This window comes from Aegilops tauschii, chromosome 7, assembly GCF_002575655.3.
Source record: "Aegilops tauschii subsp. strangulata cultivar AL8/78 chromosome 7, Aet v6.0, whole genome shotgun sequence".
Taxonomy (NCBI): Eukaryota; Viridiplantae; Streptophyta; class Magnoliopsida; order Poales; family Poaceae; genus Aegilops; species Aegilops tauschii.
Genome location: NC_053041.3, coordinates 331719382 through 331745240, shown reverse-complemented (window position 1 = coordinate 331745240; position 25859 = coordinate 331719382). Strand labels below are relative to the sequence as shown.

The window sequence follows — 25859 nt, the reverse complement described above, 5'->3', positions numbered from 1 at the left end:
TAAGAAGGCTGCCGTCAGCCTTCCGTTCATCACTGGCGACACTAGTGCTTCAATATTTAAAAAACTAACGTCTCTGTTCGTCAACCCTCTAAGAAAAATAATGTGGTATATAATTCACTAGCCGCCTTCCACATGTCTTTCTTAGTGGTGCATCAAGTGTCATCGTCCATTAGTAGGGCACATACAATATTCTTGTGCTTCCTATGAGACACCCGGTTTCGGAAGTAACGGGTGTTCCTATCACCAGCGTCGAGCCACTCCAACAACGGTCACTACCTACACATAACCTCCTCCTCTCTTATATATCTCGTGCAACTTCTTTTCCATGTCATGGGCCTCCCCTGAGGACCCATATTGGAGCGCACTTTCCACCACTTCACATTGTTGGTCATGTAGGCATTTGATCTCATTGCGCAGATAGTCAAAGACCATGCGCCCCACATCTACATATCACCCAAGACTTGGCAAAGCCTCTCCCATAGAGTTGTTAGCCCATGGTCACCAGCCCCGCCTGCCCCTAACCGAGTTCACCATGGTCCCATATTCCTCGTGTCGCGCCCACGTCTCCTCAAAGCAAAAACCTCTCCGGTCAAGCCTCCTCGGTCGATCTGGTTCCACCAGAGCTCGAATGATCAATGCCGCATGACTAGACTCCTCCGTAACCACAAGCTCAACGATGTGTCCAGATATAGCTGCAAAAAACGTCATCGCATGCGACCGAGAATTGTTGCTATTATCATGATATGAATTTTGCAGGTACACTAATTAATACCAAAATTTACCAAGAACTTCTTTATAGAAGACTATTCTTGTGTCATGTATGACTTGCAAGTACTTGAAACTAGAGACCATTTATTTATGCATTGACATTTTGCTCAAATCTGTTGGACATGTATTTGCCCCACATGGGAATTCAGGATGAAATTCATCACTTAAAAGCACGTTTGCATGTGCCTTTTGCACTAGAGATCACTATTCTGGTTCCCGGGCCATATGGACAACAAGGAATGACTTTATTTCCAAAGGCAGGGTCCCTAACGATGGCGGCGGCGAAGGGATCCGCGATGGCCGCTGGGGTATGGTTTCCGTCGATGTAGCGAATAGATAGAGGGAAGGCTTGTTTGTCCGTTTTTTTCGTGCGAGGGGGGCTCGCTCCCTGGTTTTTTTATACGTGGTTGTTGTCTGGTTTTCTGGTATGCAAGGGATTGTTACGTGCAAGGGCAACCTAGTTCCTCTGATTTTTTTTCATGTGAGGGGCCTCTGTCTTTTTTTCCCGCTATGTGCGAGGGGATCATTATGTGGGAGGTGGAAGGAGGACGGGAGAAAACAAGACGAAGGTGGGTGGTGGGAGGTGGAAGGAGGACGGGAAAAACAAGACCAAGGTGGGAGGTGGGACGAAAAACTGGAACGAAGACTACCAACTGCTTTATTAAAAGTAGAGATATACTTGTATTTAGAAACTGAGGGAGTATAACTGGTTTTATATCACCCGGAAAAAGAAAAACTGCTTTTATATAAGAGCGAAAACCTCTATGACACTCGCATGGAAGGGACGACGATCCCTTTGAGTGGCTCTCCGAGGTGCCACCTTATCACTCTTGCATTTGTTTCCCCCATTTTATTCTGATATCGGCTGCTTAACTTCGACCGTCCGATCCTTATCACTCCTGCACGCGCACCCTCCGCTCCTTCCCACTCGCACCGCCGCCGTATCGCCCCGCGCCGCGTCGCCGTCGTCGTTCGCCGGCCATTCGACTCGCTCCCTCGCCCACGCTGCCACCTCTCCACCCTTAGACCGCCTCCTTCGAGGCCTGCTCGAGTCGCTCCCCCGCCCACCGACGCACGGCCACCGTCAGTGTTCGCGCCGGCCTCGTTACGGCCAGCCATTCCGTCTGCTCCGTGCCCTTGTGGCTGTACGCCAACTTGCAGGATTGCGGCGGAAAACCCTCGTTTATTCGTAAGCTTGGTTTCACTTCTCACTAATTTTTTTATGTGCTGTCTTCTGTCTCCCAGAGAAATAAAATCCATTTTTGTAGGTTCCAAGTTCCAACCAGTCCGTATAGGCATGTCAATTGTCAGATTTCAGCTTAAATTGTTACACCCTTACATTCTTCTAAAATTTAAACTGATAAAGTTCTACTGGAATTTAGATATATCGAGCCAACATGCAAGTACATAGGTGTTTTTCTCGTTTGATTACCTAGCTCGCTTTCGGTTATTGTTTCCCAAAAATTTATGCGCACTCAAAATTAATCTTTTGCTTCCTCAGCTTTATGAGTGCGAGGCAGTGTTTTTAAGAACACTGTCATGGCGTCTCCTGCTTCTGTTACCAACCTGGGGAGCAACGGAAGGCCTGGCCCACTGCCGACAGCGGCAGTGAGGAGAGGGCACTTGGTTTCAAGGATCAGTTTCACGGGTTTTGACGGTGTCCGGAGGTGGCCATGTGCACCTGGAAGACTATGTAGATGTATGGTCATAACTAACTTGATCGATGAGAAGGGAGCTCAGTTCTCATCAAGAGTAAGTGTGAACGTTAAAGCTGATGATGACAGTGATCTTCTTTCAAAGCCCCCGCAGAGGCCAGTCCGGCTGAATGGGCCACCCGCAAGCATGGATACAGCAACAACATCAGCACCTGCCAGGAAGCCAGCAGGCGTAACATTGCAAGACCGAGAGAAGGTCCGAGAGTCATTGGATGAGGTGTTGGAGAAGGCAGAGAAACTTGAGGCCTCGAGCTCCAGAAATGTGGATGGTGAGAACCGTGCATTGAGACAGATTGATGTGGCAAAGCCTAATAGTTCAGTGCCAATAGTGGTGGAGGAAGGCTCGAATTCCAAAAGGACAAAAACACTAAAGAGTGTATGGAGAAAGGGGAACCCTGTGCCCACTGTACATAAGGTGATTAGAGATCGTCCACGCACTGAAACTAGGGATCAGTCCATATCTGCTGCTGAACCTTCAGTGTCATCTCCATCAAAACTAGCACCTCACCTACAAACAAGACCTTCTGTAGCACCACCACCTCGTCGCCCTGTCAAAGCTGACACATCAAAGGAGAAAAAAGGACCCATCCTGATCGACAAATTTGCTTCCAAGAGACCAATGGTTGATCCAGCTGTAGCTGAGGCACTGGTAGACCCTGTCAAGCCAGTACGCGGTCCACCAGCCAAAGCGAAGGATAATCGTCATAAAAAATTTATTACACCAGCTGGTCCCCGCCGACGTATGTCAAATGATGATCGATCAGTTGATGACGACGCTCCAGTGCGCAAGGGAAGGAGGTGGAGCAAGGCAAAACGTAGGGCTGCCAGGCTTGAGGCTTTAGAAGCTGAAGAGCCTGTTAGGGTTGAGATCCTTGAAGTTGGTGAAGAAGGTATGGATATTGACGAACTAGCATATCAACTGGCAGTTGGCGAATCAGAAATTCTGCACTTTTTATCAGTGAGAGGAGCAATGCTTGACAATGTTCAGACTCTTGATAAAGATTTGGTTAAGATGGTTTGCATGGAATATGAAGTTGAAGTACTGGAAAGTGGTCCGGTGAGAGTGGAAGAGATGGCAAAGAAGAATGAGTTCCTTGATGAGGAGGATTTGGATAAACTGGAAGTAAGGCCTCCCATTGTAACTATCATGGGTCATGTTGATCATGGGAAGGTACCACGTGTTATATAAATTTTAAGACTTAATTATTCTGACCACTGTTTGACATTTCTACTTCTGTTTGCAGACTACTCTTTTGGATTATATACGCAAGAGCAAGGTAAATTGGTAATAGCTTATCCTTGGCATGTCCTTTGTCTGTGACATGGGGTAGACATGTTATTGTTGGCATTCATACACGGTAACAACCATTTACAAAGAATTGTATGTCTAACCAAAGTGACATACAGGTGGTGGCATCTGAAGCTGGTGGAATAACACAAGGAATTGGAGCATATCAGGTTCTTGTGCCAGTTGATGGAAACCCTCAGGCTTGTGTTTTTCTTGATACTCCAGGGCATGAGGTATAGCAATATATATTATTTTCGTATATTTTTCTCACTTTCGCATGTCATATTACTCTTCCTAATCATTGACACAACAGGCGTTTGGTGCAATGAGAGCTCGAGGAGCAAAGGTAACTGATATCTGTATCATTGTTGTGTCTGCGGATGATGGCGTTCAGCCACAAACAAATGAGGCAATTGCGCATGCAAAGGCAGCCAGAGTCCCTGTTGTAATAGCTATAAATAAGGTCTATTTTCTAGCCACTCTCTTTCTTACTTGCAACAATTCAATTTATTTTCCCCTTTCTCATATTTCAGTCACCTCATATGCAAGCAGGTGGACAAGGAGGGAGCTAATCCAGAACGAGTCATGCAAGAGCTTTCCCAGATAGGACTTATGCCAGAGATGTGGGGTGGTGACACCCCGATGGTTCAGGTTGTTTATTGGCACACTCTGGAAAAAGGAAGTTCCTTACCGTAGCCACTTATTACCTATCTTGAGCTGATTTAGTTGTGATATCTGTCAGATAAGTGCTCTTAAGGGAGAGAATGTTGATGAGCTATTAGAGACTGTCATGCTTGTTGCTGAGGTATACTTTTGGTTAGACTTTCTTTTTTGCTTTTTGTTGTAGTTCCCTTTTGACTTGCTTTTGTTGCGAACTTGAAGTTGCTAGAATTAAAAGCCAATCCTCATAGAAATGCAAAGGGTACGGTTATTGAAGCATGTCTTGACAAGGCTAAAGGACCTCTTGCCACCCTAGTTGTACAGAATGGAACCTTGAATAAGGGCGATATTCTTGTTTGTGGTGAAGCTTTTGGAAAGGTTTGTTTCTTTATTTCCTACATGCTGCACATGATTTCATTCAGTATATGGACTGGACTAGCCTTACATTTGAAAAATAGAAGCTAGCACATATAATTGACATTAGCTAGCACATGTAATTGTGGGCCAATTGCTGTATAACATGGCACGGGTATTATGGCAGATCCGTGCAATGTATGATGATCGTGGAAGCCTTGTAGACCAAGCAGCGCCATCCAACGCCGTGCAGGTTTTTCCTCTTTCCTATTTCTGCCATTCATTTTCCTGTGATTCCTTTTTAGTCCATTTTATAATTCTGTCATATTTGTGACAAAGGATTCTATTACATTCAATTTTATTTCCCCGAAATCTAGTAATATCGTGTGATATTCTGTATCTTTCATGGAGAGCTAACTTTTTATTAGATCAAAATATATACGTAACTTGAATGGTGATGCTAGGCATTGGCCAGGCGACCGAATCGGTCGACCGGCTGCCTAGGAAGCCATCTGACCCCCCCCCCCCTCCTCCCCCCAGCACCGCTCATAGCAGCGCGCGTCCACGCTCGCAGCACCGCCATCTGGTGCCTCCACGGCTTGCAGCACCGCCATCACGTCTCGCAGCACCGCTTGTCCCGGGCTCACAGCAGCGCTGTACAGCTTGCTGCAATGGGTGAGGAGGAGGATGGGGCTTGTAGAACGGCTGTCCCTTGCGCAGCCATAGGCAGTGTTTTTCTTCCTCATTGCGTCTGCTTGAGGTGGTACATGGAGGCCACCAGTTGGGCAGCGACGCTTGGGCATACCATGTCCGCTTGCTGTGAGGAGAAGCCTATGGGCGGGAGGTAGGAGATGGGTGAAAGAGAGAGAGGCGAGAGAACAGGTCGGGGAGAGAGGCGAGTCGTTGAGAAGTTTCTGGAGAAGGGGGTAAGGGAGAGAGAAAGCGGTGTGGAGGGTCCACGAGGGACACGTGGCGAGCGCATGGGTGGGACGACATGAGCATGTGATCGCCCCACCAACAAGAATCGTTTTCCTAACTTAAGCATGCCACAGATTTCCATCATTTAGTTGCAGTGTTACCCTTTTGAAAAGTGTACTTGTGTATTTGTAAAACAAATTCTCAAAGAAACATCATACATTTGTGTCGGCGTTCTGGGAACGGGGGTACCCAGACTTGCTTGCCTGCAGCCCACGACGTGGCTTCATCGACGGCCTGGTACGACCTAGCTTCAGTATCAACAACTCAAGACCCTCGCGAGGCGGACGACACCAAGACCTCCACGAGGAGCGGCCTCCTCAGGCCGGCTCCCGAGGAGCGGAGATTTCTATGCAAGCCTCACCTCGCGAGGTCCGGATAACGTGAGCCATGACGACAAGGCCAGGCGGGCGCCAGCGGGTGCAGTGTACCAGTTTTCTCTTTGGTGCTAAGGAGGCAAGCGCACGCGCGGAGTCCCGAGGAATCAACCAAAGGTTCAACCAAAGGTTTCCATTCCGGTGCAACGAGACCAAGATCGCCAGGACGGCAGGACAGAGGTCATCGCCGAGCCCACCACGGCGTCACGACCAGAAGCTTTGCAGGCGAAGACTACTTTTGTCAGGATAGCATGTACTAGTTGTCTCCCTTCGAATTTGGCCGGTGTGGGATCCCTTCCCGCCTTTCATTTGGGAAGAGGACCAAGGCCACTATAAATAGGACTTAGCCACCACCATAGAGGGGGGGGGGGGGAGAGACCGGATCGGATCCGTTCCATCCTCACACTCACCAGCTCACTCGAGCCCAAGAACACTCCTCCTCCTGAGGTTGTTTATCCACTGTACTAGTTCATCCTCAGCCCCTCAAGGCCAATCCACCACAAAGCAGGAGTAGGGTTTTACACCGCAAGGTGGCCCGAACCTGGGTAAACTGCCGTGTCCTGTTTCCTTCCAGTTCATCGAGTTAGGCCGTGAGATTGGCGAGTAGGCAGACTGGGGAGGACGAGTTCTTCGCACGCACCCCAAAGTTCGAACCTCTCAAGGGTCTGCGGAACCCGAAATCCGACATTTGGCGCACCAGGTAGGGTTGCATCGAAGCCTCTCTTCTTTCAGTCGATTCGCCACCGTTTTGCCGTCCCCATGGCCGACGCTCGTCGAGTTCGTGCTGAGCGCCGGGCCGCCCTCGCCGCCCGCGTCGCTTAGACCGCACCCACCGGCGATGGTGCTCCCCGCCGTTCCCCGTTGCCCGCGGCCAACGCTGCCACTGGCACCGCTGCCCACGAGCAGCAGGCTTCGTCGATGCAGCCGTCTGTGCGGCGGGATGGACGCACCGCCACTCCGTCGCTGACCCCGGCGGCCGCTTCATCGTCTCACGCTCGTCGCGTGCCTGAGAACGCGCAAGCTGCATTGCTCATGGCGCGCGAGCTCCTGCGCTACCACCCCATTGTGGACAAGGCGAACCGGGCGATCACATAAGCCATAGGTAGGCTGAGACGAGTTTGATGGCACTTCAGTAGACACTGTAATATTGAGGAAAAGAGGGAAGAATACAAGGAGGAATCACTGAGATAGACTCAAGTGATGGAGACGGGGAAGCCACCGTGGATGAAAGTGCGGAATCCCGTGACAAATGAGGTGAGGGAACTATAGGAGATTATGATGTTGGATCTGCAACAGCCGGAGGAGCGGGAGCAGTGGGATGGGTGGACAAGGGCCCAACATGATTGATATGCGTGTCGGGAGAAGTGAGGAGAGAGATTCTCGACCGGAAGGTCGAGGAAGATGGAGGTGTGGGGGCTGTTGGATCTCTGATCCGGCAGGTGGCTGTGAATTTGGCTAGGGTTTTTGAAGGGTGAGGGGCTAGGGTGGCGGCTGGTTTTAGGTAAGGGGGTGGTTTGCCTCCTAGATTTTAGTGCTTTTGCCCCAATTAGAAGAGATTGGTTGCCTTATATTGCCAAGGGGTAGGTGGGCTATTTAATTTCAATTTGATTTATTATTTACATGGCTATAGTGCCTACATATTTATCCCTTAGGGCATCAAGCAAACTCTGATTGACGCCGAATTTAAATGTAGCCCTTCTATAATATAACAAGGCCACACAAAAAATGATCAACCCATTTGGAGCTCATTTAATTGCTATTTAGAAAATAATTCCATTTAATGAATAAATGAGGTTTGTGTTAAGCTTCATGCACTAGCCAACGCAACCAAAAGGCCGAACTGATGGAAAGGACTAGTGCAATCCACATATACTGTAACACCCCCTCTCACGTGTGACGGGGAAGACAAGTCAACACGTGCAACCGGAAGAGAGCGACGGCGCGCGAAACTCACGTATGACTCAAGAGGCCTATACGTGGACACAAAGGGGGGCATCAGCAATTTTTTAGATAAATTGCGCAAACCAGGACTTGAACTCAAGACCTTAGCTCTGATACCATGTTAAGCTTCATGCACTAGCCAACGCAACCAAAAGTCCGAACTGATGGAAAGGACTAGTGCAATCCACATATACTGTAACAGTTTGGACTACAAGCGATAGCTAGGCTTGGTCTAAAATTGCGAAACAATTTGGGTAGCTCCCAAATGTCACAAAAAGAGTGTGTGCAAGGTTTGTGAGTGAGTCTTGGACTAGAACATCGAAAGGGAGAGGGGTTTAGTTATCCACTATTTAACAAACTGGCAGAGTAAAATATCAAATTAATTGATTTAATTAATGCAATATGCTGCCAAGGGATGCTCATGATGCAATGATGATGAAAAAGAAAATAATAATCAATTTCTAATTTGGGCAAACCCAGGGATGTTACATGTAGGCGTGACTTCTTGCCATGGTGCTGTTGATGCAATGCTATATGTGGTGCACTTCAACATCACTCACCCCGTGTACCTTGCCACACGCCACGATGTCGATGCCTGGCAATGGCACGATAGGTTTGGCCACATGTCTTTTAACATGCTGAGATGCATGTCTCACAACAAGATGGTGTGTGGGCTGCCAGAGCTGGAGCATGTGGACTATCTCTGCGATGTCTTCATCACCACCAAGCATCGACACATTCCCTTCCCCAAGAAAGACGAACTTCAGGGTTGACAGACGCCTTGGCCTCGTCCATGGCTATGTGTGCGGGCCCATCATCCCTGCAACCCACGGCAACCACGGCGGTTGTCGCTATTTCCTGCTATTGGTTGATGACTGCACCCGCTGCATGTGGGTAGTCCTCCTAGCAGGAAAATGGGATGCTGCTGCTTCAATTCAACGAGTCCAAGCGGCAGCTGAAGCAGAGTGTGGCCGTCCACTCCATGTCTTCCGCACCGACAACGGCGGCGAATTCACCTCGCTGGAGTTTGCACACCATTGCGAGGAGCAAAGTGTGCAAGCCAGTTCACGGCTCCCTACTCCCCACAGCAGAATGGAGTAATGGAACGCCGGAATTGGATGGTCATCACCACTGCTCGTGCCCTGCTGAAACAAAGGAAACTGTCAGCAGAATTTTGGGGGGAGGCGGTCACAACTTCAGATGTCCTGTTGAACCGAGCCCCTACGAAAAGTCTGGCTGGCATGACGCCATTTGAGGCATGGCACGGGAGGAAGCCCGCTGTCCAGCATGTGTGCACCTTTGTGTGCGTGGTGTATGTCAAGGATGTGCGATTGAAAGCTTGATGACTGCAGCTCCGCCATGCTCTTCATTGGCTACGGCAAGAGCGTCTAGGGCTATTGCGCATACGATCCAGTGAACAAGCGTGTCCATATCATGCGTGAAGAGGCCAGCTGGGATTGGGCGGCTGGCAGCTCAGACACACCGTGCAGTGACTTCATCATTGGGGGGGGGGGGGGGGACTTCCCTTGATCCTGCACCATCTCCTGCTGAACAGCCAAGCCAAGCAGCCTGAGTTCATGTCACCACCACCCAATGACAACAAGCGGCTGGGCACAGTTCATGATGTCACACCGTTGTGCTACCGTGCCATTGACAATGTGATCGGCAGGGCACCTGTTCCTGGACAGGCAGCACGCGAGCTTGTCGACGACACACTGTACCTTGCGTCTGAAGGAGAGCCGAGCTCCTTTGCTGAGGTTGAGCGTGAGCTTGCATGGCGTGCAGACATGAAGGAAGAAATAGACGCCCTGGACCAGAACATACCTGGAAGCTTGTGGACCTACCACACGGCCATCACCCTGTTGGCCTGCGTTAGGTATTCAAATTGAAGAACAATGAGACCGGCGCTGTTGTCAAACACAAGGCACGGCTCATCGCCAAAGGGTACGTGCAGCAGCCCGGGATCGACTTCAATGAAGTCTTCGCCTCTGTTGCACCCCTCGTGTCTGTTCGCCTTCTTATCTCACTAGCTGCCCATGAGGGGTGGGCCGTCCACCACATGGACGTGAAATCTGCATTTCTGAATGGAGCGTTGGAAATGGAGGTCTATGTGTCGCAGACGCCTGGGTTCATCGTCACCGGGCAGGATAGCAAGGTGCTGCGCCTGAAGGTGTTATATGACTGCGTCAAGCCCCACATGCATGGAATGCGTGCCTCGGCGCCACGCTGAAGAGCCTTGGTTTTGAGCCGAGCGCCCATGAGCACATTGTTTATGGACGCGGGCATGGCAGTGCGCGCCTGCTCATTAGCGTCTATGTCGACGATCTGGTGACTACCAGATCAGACCATGACGAGATCACCCAAGTCCTGAAAGAAATGAAGGAATTCCTGATGAGTGATCTTGTGCTCCTCTCCTTCTACCTAGGGTACACCAAGGCAAAGATGGAATCACCTTGAATCAAGGAAACTACGCCGCACGCATCCTCGACATTGCTGGGCTGAGGAACTGCAATCCCTCGCCCACACCCATGGAGGATCGACTTAAATTGAGTCATGAGAGCACATCACAGAGGATTGATGCTACAACATAATGGCGGGTCATTGGAATTCTGCGGTACCTCATCCATACGAGGCCTGATCTCGCCTTCTTGGTGGGTTATGTGAGCATATTCATGGAGCGCCCTGCGGTGGAGCACACGGGCCCCGTGTGATTCAGGGGAGGCAAAACTGGTTGGCTATTCATACTACGACCACGCCGGCGACATCGACATGAGGAAGAGCACGTACTGAGCTCTATTCTTCCTCAGTGGCAGCCTGATAAGCTGGCAATCAGCCAAGCAGCGAGTTGTGGCTGTATCTTCCTGTGAAGCAGAGTATGTCGCTGCAGCAACAACGGCAACCCAAGCCATTTGGCTAGCACGGTTGCTCGGCGATCTGAAGGGTCAGGAAGCTGACACTGAGCATGTCCGCATTGGCATTCAGCATGAACTCCGTTTTCCACGAGCAGAGCAAGCATATCGATGTCCTGTATCATTCTTTCCACGAATGCGTGGAGATTGGGAGCATCTCTACTGATTTTGTTGGCACCAAGGACCAGCTCGCAGACATCCTAACCAAGGCTTTCCATGAGCTCAGCACAAGCATTGAATGGTCAAGATCAGTGCCAACTAGACACACAAGGATCAGGGGGAGAATGTAAGCAGTAATGCTTGTGTTGCATTTACCTAGCTAGGTAGTAGTCAGGTCGGCTCGAGCTTCCTTACTCAGTAAGTTAGTGTATGCAACTAGTGGCCAATTTGCCTTTTTGCATGTACTGTCAGCTGCTAGACTGCAGGGTCGGTTTTGCACTAGCAACCGACTTGCCTATGTACTATAAATAGACCTCAAGGCAATACAAGAAACAGCTTCAAGTAATCAAACTATCCTGTGTTCAGCCCCAGCCCCCCTCTGCTTCTCTACTTCAACCTATTTCTAACAATACAAGAAACACTCATGTGTATCAAAAATCACCAGGCAACGAGGGATGGCGATTAGCCCGGCGACGACATTGTAACTGGCTTTTTGTTTGGACGTGCGTAGCTGGTGATCGTTCGCCAGGGCCAGGATGGCAAGCGAACGGTGGTGAGGTGGCAGTTTTTACTGCGTTTGGGGGCGTGGGGGGTGGCAGTTTTTAGAAACTGCCATGGCAGTTCTTTCCTTGTATGGCATTTTTCCTTTTTCCCTGGGTCTATTTTTGCGAAAACTGCCATCCATCGGATGGCGATCGTGTGGCTCAGAGGTAGTTCGCTGGCAAAACGTTCCTGGGGAACGTCAGCCAGCTAAGATTACCGTTTTGTTTTGTTTTTTCTCTCTTTTTTTAACAGAGAAGCCAACAGCCGATCGAACCGTAACAAAGACCAAACTGAGCAACCTGGCGGTGGGTTGAGTCGCGATCAAGCCAGGCGGCACGACAGCGGAGAAAATCGGGTCAGGCGGCGACCAAAACAGGTTGGGCGGTGGTCGAATCGGGGCGGCAGCGGCCAACATAGATCATAGCGTGGGGGCCATCACGGATTCGGAAGCGCAGGTGCGAGGAGACATGGTGGCGGGCCTAGACGAGGCGGGTGGCGACCAGGGCCAAGGCAGACAACACAGACTCTATGGGGAGGCAGCGGCGTCGATGTGATGGAGGTGGGCATGGTGGAGATGGGTATGAGGGGCAGCAGCAGCCGGCGTGATGGAGAGAAGCTGGTGTGCAGGGAGAGAAGGGAGCAGCGGCAGCCGGTAGGAGGAGGACGGCGCCACGACACGCTGGAAGGATCAAAGCAAGAGTTGCACGCGTGAAAAATTTGACCTAAGGCTCTAATACCATCTTAGGAAATATGCAACCTGTAGTTCCTGGGGCCAATGGCCAGTATATAAACATGTATGAGTGGTAAATATGCAGGAAGCCCCTCGATACTACGGGGAAAATATGCAGGCCATGCATGAAACATAATACAACTCTACCAATAAGCATCTTAATTTTGTGTTTCTTTATGTTTAACAGATCATTGGCTTGAACAATGTACCCCTTGCTGGTGACGAATTTGAGTCTGTTGATGACCTTGATGTTGCACGCGAAAGGGCAAACGCGCGAGCCGATGCAATGAGAATTGAAAGGATAAATGCGAAAGCTGGGGAAGGAAAAGTCACTCTCTCATCCATTGCAGCTTCCATTTCATCTGGGAATCAAGTAGGGATTGATACTCATGGGTTAAATATCATACTTAAAGTTGATTTTCAGGTATGTACATTGCTTATAAACATCTGGTTTGAATCTTGTTATTGCCCACTCTTTCTTTCTAAGTAACTTGATCATGATAGGGTTCAATTGAGGCAATTAGGCAAGCCATTCAAGCACTGCCTCAAGAAAATGTCTCTTTGAGATTCCTACTTCAAGCTCCAGGAGACGTGAGCCTCAGTGATGTTGATCTGGCTGTTGCTTCGGAAGGAATTGTATTTGGTTTTAATGTCAAAGCTCCGGGGTCAGTTAAGAAATATGCTAAGCAGAAAAGTGTAGAGATTCGATTGTACAAAGTGATCTATGATTTGATAGATGATTTACGCAATGCCATGGAAGGGCTTCTTGACCTTGCTGAGGTAAACAGGCTGTCATTCTTGTACTTTTAAGCCAGTTGTGTAGAAAGCATCTGAAAAGTCATTGAGACGACGTCCTAATTGAGAGGTCAAAAGGTTCTTTGTTTTTGTTGGGATACCATTCATTGAAAGGAATACTTACTCCTAACATCGTAACTGGGTACTTTGGCAATATACTCTGAAGTTAATATTAGTTTCTGTTATTTCGAATGACCATCCTAATATATCTTTCTTTGTCAGGAGGAGGTACCACTCGGTTCAGCCAAAGTTCGAGCTGTTTTCAGTAGTGGCAGTGGAAAGGCAGCGGGTTGCATGGTTACTACAGGGAAAGTTGTGGAAGGCTGCAATGTTCGGGTTCTTCGTAAAGGAAAAGAAGTTTATGTGGGTACACTTGATTCCTTGAGACGGGTGAAAGAAACTGTGAAGGAGGTATGCAAAATACACATGAACCCATCAACCATTTGGATGCAGTTTACATTACCCCCCCAAACACACACACACACACACAAATAAACCCATGTCAATTAGTTCCGTCATTATTTGTTATCATCTTTCACTCACACTCATTGTTGCTGCTGAAACTAGACTTAGTCTGCTGATTTCTTCTTTTTCAATAGGTTGGTGCGGGGCTAGAATGTGGTATTGGGGTAGATGACTTCGACGATTGGGAGGAAGGTGACGTCCTTGAGGCATTCAACACCGTGAAAAAGGCTAGAACGCTCGAGGAAGCCTCTGCGACTGTGACTGCTGCTCTCAAGGGTGCAGGCGTCCAGGTGTAGATGTTGCAAAGCTGATAAGCGAGTAACAACTGCAGCAGCCATTTTTTCTTTCGGCGTCGCAGCTGGAGTGCGTTGGCCACATTCCCTAAGAATGACACTCAGGTAGTTGAAAGACAGAACCTATACATGACACATGAAGTGCCTGCGTTGCTGCCGGGAGCCTGCCTGTGCTGGACCGTATTGTATCCCGCCTCTCAAAGCTGCATGTGCTACTGTATGTTGATGTACATAGAGAAGATTACATCTGCTGTTTTTAGTTTGCCTCTAACAGGTAGATAAAGGGGGGGTGGGGTGTTTCTAGTTTTATACCTTTTGTCTTCTTGAGACAAGCTGTAACCTGCAACGTTGAGGCCGCATCATTTTCCGATCATCATTCGTCATCCTCTTCGTGAAAGTAAATGAGTTTGCTCTTCCAATTTGTCATGTCGGAATTTCCTCGTTAAAAACCAGGAATTCAGAACGTATGCTGCAGAATTCTTGGCAAATCATTGGCCTGGTCTTCACGAATTGAAGATGGATGTCGGAAAGAACACAAACACGAGGAAAAAAAAATATACTCGATGAGAACAAGATTCATGTTCAAAATCCCCTTCGCATAACCAACAAAAGAATAGGGAAAGCCACTTGAATTCCTAGAGGAATCTTGTCCGGGGGGCGGGGGGTGGTCTAGAACTCCTATCGAGTCTTGTCTACAAGGGGCAGACCAGACCTTGCCATGGGCAGCCCGGCCCGGTCGGCCCGACCTTGTCCACGGCCAGGTCGGGCCTAGATTTCAAGCCCGACGGGCCCGTCATATCCGCGCATTAATGAATAGGCCTGGCCCAAGGCCCGGCGGGCTTTTAGCGTGATGGGCCGGGATGGGGTCTGGGTTTTTTGCATCGGGCTTTGGTAGGCCCGGCCCGAAGCCCGGCCCGACAGATGGCCAGTAATAGGGCAGACCTTTAACCCACTTAGGGGGAAAGTAAATACATTTTTCATTTCGGGACTAGGCATCTCTAATACCTTTGCCTTACTCTCGTGCAATGACAAGTGAATAAACACTCATCGTGAGAATAACACATCTAGCATGAAAAATATTAGCCACCCTCACCGCCTCGCGAGCGGTACAAACACACAAAAGAGAAGTTTATTTTGAAAATTAGAGATGATACATACAAATTTGCTTAGAACGGCAAAAGAATACCGCATAGGTAGATGTAGTGGACTCATGTGGCAAAACTGGTTTAAAGGTTTTTGGATACACAAGTAGTGATCATACTTAGTGCAAAATGAAGGCTAGCAAAAGATTGAGAAGCGACCAACCAAGAAACGAATAATCTCATAAGCGAGCATTAAGCATAATTAACACCGAATAATGCACCACAAGTATGATATAATTTCATTGCATAACTATTGACTTTCGTGCCTGCATAGAGAATCACAAACCTTAATACCAATATTCTTACCAAAGCACAATTACTCATCAACATGACTCACATGTCACATCATCATATCTCAAAACTATTACAAGGAATCAAGTTTATTTTGTCCAATGATCTTCATGAAAGTTTTTATTATATCCTTCTTGGATATCTATCACTTTGGGACTAATTTTTCATGTGTTGCTTTTGATAAGCTCAAACAAATATAAGTGAAGATCATGAGCATAATATTTCTTTCTCTCAAATTAATTTAAGTGAAGCAAGAGAGAATTTCTTAATTTTTTTACTAACTCTCAAATAAATCTAAATGAAGCAAGAGAGCATTTCTTCAAAAATAACTAAGCATACCGAGCTAAAAAAGATATAAGTGAAGCACTGGAGCAAATCCATAGCTCATAAAAATTTAAGTGAAGCATAGAGAGCAATTCTAACAAGTCATGACATAATTTTGGCTCTCTCAAATAGATGTGTCCAGCAAGGATTCAAGACTTAAAACACAAAGAAAACAAACAAAGACTCATATCATACAAGACACTCCAAGCAAAACTCATATTATGTGACGAATAAAAATATAACTTTGAATAAAATACCGATGGTCGTTAGAAGAAAGAGGGGAAGCCACTCGGGGCATCCCCAAGCTTAGTTGCTTGCTTCTCTTTGAATAATAGCTTGGGATGCCATGGGCATCCCCAGGCTTAGGCTCTTCTTACTCCTTATTCCTTCATCCATCGTAAGATAACCCAAAACTTGAAAACTCCAATCATACAAAACTCAACAAAAACCTTCGTGGGTCCGTTAATATAAGAAAGCAAATCACTACTATAAGTACTGTATCATTCATATTTTATTCTTGCATTATATCTACTGTATTCCAACTTTTCTATGGAAAAAAATCATCAAAGAAAACCATAGAATCATCAAAACAAGCACACAACGCAAAGAAAACAGAATCTGTCAAAAACAGAACAATCTGTAGTAATCTAGATATTTCGAATACTTCTGTAACTCCAAAAATTATGAAACAATTAGGACCACATGAGCAATTTGTATATTAATATTCTTAAAAAATAATGGGTATTTTATCATGCTTATGTGATTTTTAACAATTCTGCGACCGGCGTGCAAAGTTTCTGTTTTTTCAGCAAGATCAAACAACTATCACCCAAGAAGATCCTAAAGGCTTTGCTTGGCACAAACACTAATTAAAACACAAAAAACACAATCATAACAGTAGCATAATTGTGCAAACACTCAAGAACAGAAAGCAAAAAGTGTTGGGGAACGTAGTAATTTCAAAAAAATTCCTACGCACACACATGATCATGGTGATGCATAGCAACGAGAGGGGAGAGTGTGTCCACGTACTCTCGTAGACCGAAAGCGGAAGCGTTAGCACAACGCGGTTGATGTAGTCGTACGTCTTCACGATCCGACCGATCCAAGTACCAAACGCACGGCACCTCCGAGTTCAGCACACGTTCAACTCGATGACGTCCCGCGAGCTCCGATCCAGCAAAGCTTCGCCGGAGAGTTTCGTCAGCACGACGGCGTGATGACGGTGATGATGATGCTACCGACGCAGGGCTTCGCCTAAGCACCGCTACGATATGATCGAGGTGGATTATGGTGGAGGGGGGCACCGCACACGGCTGGGAGAGATCAACAGATCAACTTATGTGTCTAGAGGTGCCCCCTGCCCCCGTATATAAAGGAGCAAGGGGGGAAGCCGGCCGGCCCTATGGGGCGCGCCAGGAGGAGGAGTCCTCCTCCTAGTAGGAGTAGGACTCCCCTCTTTCCTACTCCTACTAGGAGGGGGAAAGGAAGGGGGAGAGGGAGAAGGAAAGGGGGGCGCCACCCCCTCTCCTAGTCCAATTCAGACCAGAGGGGGAGGGGTGCGCGGCCTGCCCTAGGCCAGCCCTCTCTCTCTCTCCACTAAGGCCCATAAGGCCCACTATTTCTCCCGGGGGGTTCCGGTAACCCTCCGACACTCCGATTTTCTCCGAAACCACCCGGAACACTTCCGGTGTCCGAATATAGTCGTCCAATATATCGATCTTTACGTCTCGACCATTTCGAGACTCCTCGTCATGTCCGTGATCATATCCGGGACTCTGAACTACCTTCGGTACATCAAAACGCAAAAACTCATAATACCGATCGTCACCGAACTTTAAGCGTGCGGACCCTATGGGTTCGAGAACTATGTAGACATGACCAAGACACGTCTCCGGTCAATAACCAATAGCAGAACCTGGATGCTCATATTGGCTCCTACATATTCTACGAAGATCATTATCGGTCAAACCGCATAACAACATACGTTGTTACCTTTGTCATCGGTATGCTACTTGCCCGAGATTCGATCGTCGGTATCTCAATACCTAGTTCAATCTCGTTACCGGCAAGTCTCTTTACTCGTTCCGTAATACATCATCCCGCAACTAACTCATTAGTTACAATGCTTGCAAGGCTTATAGTGATGTGCATTACCGAGTGGGCCTAGAGATACCTCTCCGACAATCGGAGTGGAAAATCCTAATCTTGATATATGCCAACTCAACAAGTATCTTTGGAGACACCTGTAGAGCACCTTTATAATCACCCAGTTACGTTGTGACGTTTGGTAGCACACAAAGTGTTCCTCCGGTATTCGGGAGTTGCATAATCTCATAGTCATAGGAACATGTATAAGTCATGAAGAAAGCAATAGCAACATACTAAATGATCAAATGCTAAGCTAACGAAATGGGTCAAGTCAATCACATCATTCTCCTAATGATGTGATCCCGTTTATCAAATGATAACTCATGTCTATGGTTAGGAAACATAACCATCTTTGATCAACGAGCTAGTCAAGTAGAGGCATACTAGTGACACTCTGTTTGTCTATGTATTCACACATGTATCATGTTTCCGGTTAATACAATTCTAGCATGAATAATAAACATTTATCATGATATAAGGAAATAAATAATAACTTTATTATTGCCTCTAGGGCATATTTTCTTCAAAAAGCAAAAATAAATTTTATTCATTGGGTTGCCTCCCAACAAGCGCTATAGTTTTACGCCCCTAGCTAGGCATAACGCAAGGATTTAAGTTTTGTCATCCGTAGTTTTGGATAATTTGGTAAGGGTTTTCTCAAACCCGGGAGGCTCTTTACGCTTCCCTAAATTCTCAGGAAAAGAAACCATCTTTAGATCCAAAATATCCAATCGCTTGTTGCAGAGAGTAATCAAGGTATTCATGCGATTGATACTACCATTGAGGTGTTTGAGGGGTTCGTTATATTTTTGCAATTCAACCATGTGTTTATGCAAATCACCAAGTTTATCCAACATTTGAACTCCCTCTGGGGTGAAAGAAAACCCCTTCTTTTGAGGTGGAACCCCCAGAATTCCTTCTAAAATTTCATAGGTAACATTAGCATCAAGCTCGATAAAATTCCCCTTAGCGGCAAAATCTAGGAGTTGTTTATGATGCAAAGTCAATCCTATGTAAAAATTATGAAGCAAGATCTTAGCATCCCCCTTTAAATTGCAAATACGATAGGATTCCATAAGCCTATACCAAGCATCTTCCAAATTTTCTCCTTGTCTTTGCTTGAAGTATAGAACTTCAAAATCTGGTGAGAAAGGAGGGGTAGACATGCTAGCCATCGGGACTAGGAAGCAAGAAAGCGGCGAACGAAAAAGAGAGCGAATAAAACGGCAAATTTTTGTGAAGTGGGGGAGAGGAAAACGAGAGGCAAATTGTGAATAATGTAAATTGCGAGGAGATGAGATTTGTGATTAGGAACCTGGTATATGTTGATGATCCTCCCCGGCAACGGCGCCAGAAATTCCTTTTGATGCGGCTTGAAGCTACGTCGGTATTTCCCCAAAGAGGAAGGGATGATGCAGCACAACGGCGGTAGGTATTTCCCTCAGTGATGAGACAAAGGTTATCGAACCAGTAGGAGAACCAAGAAACACTACATAAACAACACCTGCACACAAATAACAAATACTCGCAACCCGAAGTGTAAAAGGGGTTGTCAATCCCTTTTGGGCAACGGCGCCAGAAATTGGCAAACGGACGTGAGAGAGTAGTAAATATTGATAGATCGAACGCCAAATAAAATAAAGTGCAGCAAGGTATTTTTGTATTTTTGGTTTAATAGATCTGAAAATAAAAGCAAAGGAAAATAGATCGCGAAGGCAAATATATTAAAGAAGAGACCCGGGGGCTATAGGTTTCACTAGTGGCTTCTCTCGAGAAAAATAGCAAACAGTGGGTGAACAAATTATTGTTGGGAAATTGATAGAACTTCAAATAATCATGACGATATCCAGGCAATGATCATTATAGGGAAACACTTGGTATCCGTAGTCTGATACAGAGCATCCGCCAGACCACTCCTGGGCCATCGATATTTGCTACCACTCAAGTAGAACAAGTGCTTAAAGCTCAAAATGATTTGCTCAATGAATTAAATAGTAAGAAAAATGATAATGCTATTAGAGTTGTGACTAGAGGGGGGTAAAATGACTCAGGAACCTTTGTATCCTAAGGGCCACCCTAAGAGAATTGAGCAAGATTCTCAGAGAACTAATGTTGATGCACCTAGTCCTTCTAAAAAGAAGAAAAAGAAAAATGATAGGACTTTGCATGCTTCTAGTGAACCTGTTATTGACACACCTGAGAATCCCAATGATATTTCTATTTCTGATGCCAAAACACAATCTGGTAATGAACATGAACCTAGTGATAATGTTAATGATGATGCTCATGTTGATGCTCAACCTAGCAATAACAATGATGTAGAAATTGAACCTGCTGTTGATCTTGATAACCCACAATCAAAGAATCAACGTTATGATAAGAGAGACCTCGTTGCTAGGAAGCACGGTAAAGAAAGAGAACCATGGGTTCAAAAACCCATGCCTTTTCCTCCAAAACCATCCAAGAAAAAGGATGATGAGGATTTTGAGCGCTTTGCTGAAATGATTAGACCTATCTTCTTGCGTATGCGTTTGACTGATATGCTTAAAATGAATCCTTATGCCAAGTATACGAAAGATATTGTTACTAATAAAAGAAAGATACCGAAAGCTGAAATTTCCACCATGCTTGCTAATTATACTTTTAAAGGTGGAATACCTAAGAAACTTGGAGATCCAGGAGTACCAACTATACCATGCTCCATTGAAAGAAACTATGTTAAAACTACTTTATGTGATCTTGGAGCCGGTGTTAGTGTTATGCCTCTCTCTTTGTATCGTAGACTTGATTTGAATAAGTTGACACCTACCGAAATATCTTTGCAAATGGCCGATAAATCAACCGCTATACCTGTCGGTATTTGTGAGGATGTGCCTGTTGTGGTTGCAAACGTTACTATTTTAACGGACTTTGTTATTCTTGATATTCCCGAGGACGATAGTATGTCTATTATTCTTGGTAGACCCTTTTTGAATACTGCAGGGGCTATTATTGATTGCAACAAAGGCAATGTCACTTTTCATGTTAATGGTAATGAGCATACGGTACACTTTCCGAGGAAACAACCTCAAGTCCACAGTATCAATTCTATTGGAAAAATTCCATTGATTATTATTGGAGGTTTTGAATTTCCTCTTCCTACTGTTAAGAAGAAATATGACATTCTTATTGTTGGGGACGCGCATATCCCCGTTGAGGTAACCTAGTGCTATTCGAAAATTCTCCGGTTTCATGCGATTCGGAATGAGTTTGTTAACAAGACTTGATCAACCTTGTTAGTGGATTCCTTTTGATGAGCATGAGATGGATGAAGTTAGAAAGCACAACCTTTTGTACCCTCCTTTTACTTTCTATTATTTAGATTAAATAAAGCAAAAATAGTTGTGACGCCCGGATAATTAAGCTACAGTAACCCTCTCCTAATGATGCCATGTCACCGCTATCACTGTAGTTAATCTCGCGATGGTTCAAAAACGATTCAAATTTAAAATAAAGACAAATAACAAAAGTTTTCAAACTTTAAAACTAAAATGTTCGAGTTGTGCCAAATAATGCAAAGGTAATTGTGGTGAAGAAACCCCACTTTTATAAAATCTTTAAATACTCTAAAATGAATAAAACAGTAGCAAAACAATTATTGAAATGCCTTTTATAATTAATAAAATGTTAAACTATTCTATTTAGGGACTAAACTTTATATGGTAGTGGGTTTAGTGGTAGTACTAATTTAGGGGTCATTTTTGTACTTTACAAAACTAAAATAAAAGGAGGAACAAAATATAACAGAAAAGAAAGAAATAAATAAAAAAACAAAAACAAAAAATAGAAAGAACTCCCGCTCGGCCCAATTGGGCCATGGCCCAGCCAGGCCGACCCAACTGCCTCCCCCGGCCCAACCGCGCCTACAACCCACCCCACTCCCCCGGTGACCTAGATCGGTCCACCCACTCCCCCCCACTCCCACGTCGCTCGCCCCCACTCCCCCTCTGCCTCCCCTCGTTCTGGATCGGGCGCAGGCGCCTCGCCGCCGCTCGCTAGGCCACCTCGTCGCGCTGACCACGCCGCCACCTCGCCGACGCTGCCCGACGCTACCCCGCCATCGCCCGCCTCCTCAACCCTCCCTCCTACGCGGATCCGGTCGGGGGCAATCGACGCCCCCGATGCCCTGCGCCCGCGATGACGCCGGACCCCGTCGTCACCATCCTCGCCCGTCGAGGGCGTTCGCCGCCTCGACCACGATCCCCTACCCCGTCTACGCGCGTCGTCCTCGTCCCCCTCCTCACCGGTCGACCCCGAGCCTCAACGCCCCTCTCCCCGTCAAACGCCGGTGAGGCACCGACCCACCTCTTTTCTCCCGCGGTCACCGCGCCGCCGTCCCTCTCGTAGCAGCGCTCGCCGCGCCCCGTGCGCGCCCCAAGGCCGCATGCGCGCCCGCACACGCAGCGCCTCGGCGACCTCCGCTCGCATGCGCCCCACCGCTCACCTAGGCTTTCCGCTGCACCCCGTGCTCCGGCACCCCTGTCCTCCTCTGCACCACTGCGGCCATCGGCCTGCGCTCGCGCACGAGCTCGAAGCGTCGGGCCTGTGCCGCCAGCCTGCTTTGCCCGTTCGCCGCGGCCTCGCCCCGCTTTCCCCCTGGTCGGGCTCGTGCGACGCCCGTGACCCAGTACCCGTTAGCCCGCTATGGCCCCTGTGCCACTGACAATAGGGGCCCACCCTGGAACGATTTTAAAAAAAGAAATAAAAGAATTAAAAATAAATAAATAAATAAATAAAAATAATTAAAATATTAATTAATTAATTAATTAAAAAATTAGTTTACTTAATTAATCCTGATTAGATTAACCTAATCACTAGTTAATTAATTATACCCTGATTAGCCTGATGAGTCAATGACATGCAGACCCCACATGGCAGTTTGATCCAGTCAACACCTTTGTTGACTGCTGACGTCATGATGATGTCAGCAATCACTATTTTGGATAATGTTGATTTAAAATAATTAAATAAATTATAAAAATGATTTAAATCTTTTAAAATTAATATAAAATAAACCGTAACTCGGATCGATATACTTTCTACATGAAAGTTGCTCAGAACGACGAGACTGATCCAAATACGCAGCCCGTTCGTTCGCCACACACCCCTAGCATATCGAACACTCAACTTTCCCTCTCCGGTTCATCTGTCCAAAAACGCGGAACACCGGGAATACTTTCCCGGATGTTTTCCCCCTTCACCAGTATCACTTACTACCGCGTTAGGTCACCTCTAGCACCGCACATTGCCATGTTATAGTTTGATTGCTCTGTTATTTATTGTGTTCCCCCTCCATTACTTCTTTCTGGTAGACCCGAGACTGCCGGCGACCCCCAGTTCGACTACGGTGTTGACGACCCCTCCTTCTTGCCAGAGCAATCAGGCAAGCCCCCCCCCTTGATCACTAGATATCGCCTATTCTTCTCTATACTGCTTGCATTAGAGTAGTGTAGCATGTTACTGCTTTCGGTTAATCCTATTCTGCTGCATAGCCTGTCATTGTTACTACAGTTGTTACCCTTACCTGCTATCCTACTTCTTAGTATAGGATGCTAGTGTTCCATCAGTGGCCCTACACTCTTGTCCGTCTACCATGCTATACTACTGGGCCGTGATCACTTCGGGAGGTGATCACGGGTATATACTATATACTTTATACATGATACATGTGGTGACTAAAGTCGGGTCGGCTCGAGGAGTACCCGCGAGTGATTCACGGATTGGGGGCTGAAAGGACCTTTGTCCCGACGGCCCTCTGGGTGGATCTTTGTGGCGGAGCGACAGGGAAGGTTGAGACCGCCTAGGTGAGAGGTGGGCCTGGCCCTGGTCTGCGTCCGCGGTTACATCAAATAACACGCTTAACGAGTTCTTGGTATTTGATCTGAGTCTGGCCATTTGGTCTATACGCACTAACCAACTACGCGAGACAGTTATGGGCACTCGACGTCGTGGTATCAGCCAAAGCCTTCGTGACGTCAGCGACTGAGCGGCGCGCGCCGTATTGGACTGGAACGCCTGCTAGGCTAGGTCTGCTTCCGGCCGCGTTCGCAACGTGCAGGTGTGCAATGGGCAATGGGCCCAGACCCCTGCACCATAGGATTTAGACCGGCGTGCTGACCTCTCTGTTGTGCCTAGGTAGGGCTGCGACGTGTTGATCTTCCGAGGCCGGGCATGACCCAGGAAAGTGTGTCCGGCCAAATGGGATCGAGCGTGTTGGGTTATGTGGTGCACCCCTGCAGGGAAGTTTATCTATTCGAATAGCCGTGTCCCTCGGTAAAAGGACGACCCGGAGTTGTACCTTGACCTTATGACAACTAGAACCGGATACTTAGTAAAACACACCCTTCCAAGTGCCAGATACAACCCGGTGATCGCTCTCTAACAGGGCGACGAGGAGGGGATCGCCGGGTAGGATTATGCTATGTGATGCTACTTGGTGAACTTACCATCTACTCTCTTCTACATGCTGCAAGATGGAGGTGGCCAGAAGCGTAGTCTTCAGCAGGATTAGCTATCCCCCTCTTATTCTGGCATTCTGCAGTTCAGTCCACTGATATGGCCCTTTACACATATACCCATGCATATGTAGTGTAGTTCCTTGCTTGCGAGTACTTTGGATGAGTACCCACGGTTGCTTTTCTCCCTCTTTTCCCCCTTTCCTTTCTACCTGGTTGTCGCAACCAGATGCTGGAGCCCAGGAGCCAGACGCCACCGTCGACGACGACTCCTACTACACTGGAGGTGCCTACTACTACGTGCAGCCCGCTGACGATGACCAGGAGTAGTTAGGAGGATCCCAGGCAGGAGGCCTGCGCCTCTTTCGATCTGTATCCCAGTTTGTGCTAGCCTTCTTAAGGCAAACTTGTTTAACTTATGTCTGTACTCAGATATTGTTGCTTCCGCTGACTCGTCTATGATCGAGCACTTGTATTCGAGCCCTCGAGGCCCCTGGCTTGTATTATGATGCTTGTATGACTTATTTATGTTTTAGAGTTGTGTTGTGATATCTTCCCGTGAGTCCCTGATCTTGATCGTACACGTTTGCGTGCATGATTAGTGTACGATTGAATCGGGGGCGTCACAAGTTGGTATCAGAGCCGACTGCCTGTAGGAATCCCCCTTCCAAACTCCTTGGCCGAAGTCGAGTCTAGTCATTGAAAAACTTTTACTAACATGGCTGTGTGTCTTACGGGCCCACGTCGCCATTGGGTGGTATTAGTATCTTTTACTTCTTGATCTTTACTCTGGGACTCTGAGCTCTCTTCTATTCAGGTTAAAAGATTTTGCTAAAAAGAAAACTAACTTTAGGTTCTCGAAAATACTTTCTCCCGGAGAGCCCTCACTTCAGATGATCGCCTGCTGCACTAGAAGATTCCGAAGTTACTGTACGATGTTCTCTTGAGTCTTTGTGACATCGCATGTGCGATTTCCTTCCACCGTCAACCCCTATGAAAACTACATACACTTGCCATTCATACAATCATTCCCCGTTGATCTTGTTATTACAAGATGTCCCGAAATACTCTCTGTTGTCCCGAGAATCCTTTGAGCTTACTGCATTGCAGTTCTTTACCACATGAATACCCCTACGAATAAATCCTCGCACTTGTCGATTATCCGCTCATCCCTAGATGATTCGTGTGTCTCACAAAATTCTTCGGAATATTTTTTGATCTTTCGAAAATCCTCTACAGCCTGTTATTCTTGAAATTCTTGCCTGCTTGCATTATGGTTAATTCCATATGACTAGTAGTCCTCGATAACAGGTTATCCTTTTAAAAAATTATCTTTCTGACTTAGACGTCATTCCAGACATGAGTTGGTTCTCGGCAATTCAAACCTTTATTGATTGTCCAACTAAGTGTTTTCAACTTATCCATCCTTGATCAGAGCGTCTGCTTCTGATCCTTCGTTTTGGAAACCATAATTTCTTTCTATTT

At 47.0% G+C, this 25859-nt stretch overlaps 1 protein-coding gene across 1 annotated transcript; it reads left to right on the top strand.

The window, feature by feature from the left end:
- The first annotated feature begins 1541 nt into the window (after positions 1-1541).
- LOC109760344 (translation initiation factor IF-2, chloroplastic) lies at positions 1542-14391 on the top strand. The gene is made up of 13 exons (XM_020319173.4): positions 1542-1957; positions 2270-3654; positions 3728-3760; positions 3891-4004; positions 4085-4234; positions 4324-4422; positions 4514-4576; positions 4654-4809; positions 4973-5038; positions 12607-12843; positions 12924-13199; positions 13437-13625; positions 13814-14391. The coding sequence occupies exons 2-13, from the start codon at positions 2308-2310 to the stop codon at positions 13973-13975; spliced, it is 2892 nt and encodes a 963-aa protein (XP_020174762.1). The 5' UTR covers positions 1542-1957; positions 2270-2307; the 3' UTR covers positions 13976-14391.
- The last annotated feature ends 11468 nt before the right edge of the window (positions 14392-25859 follow it).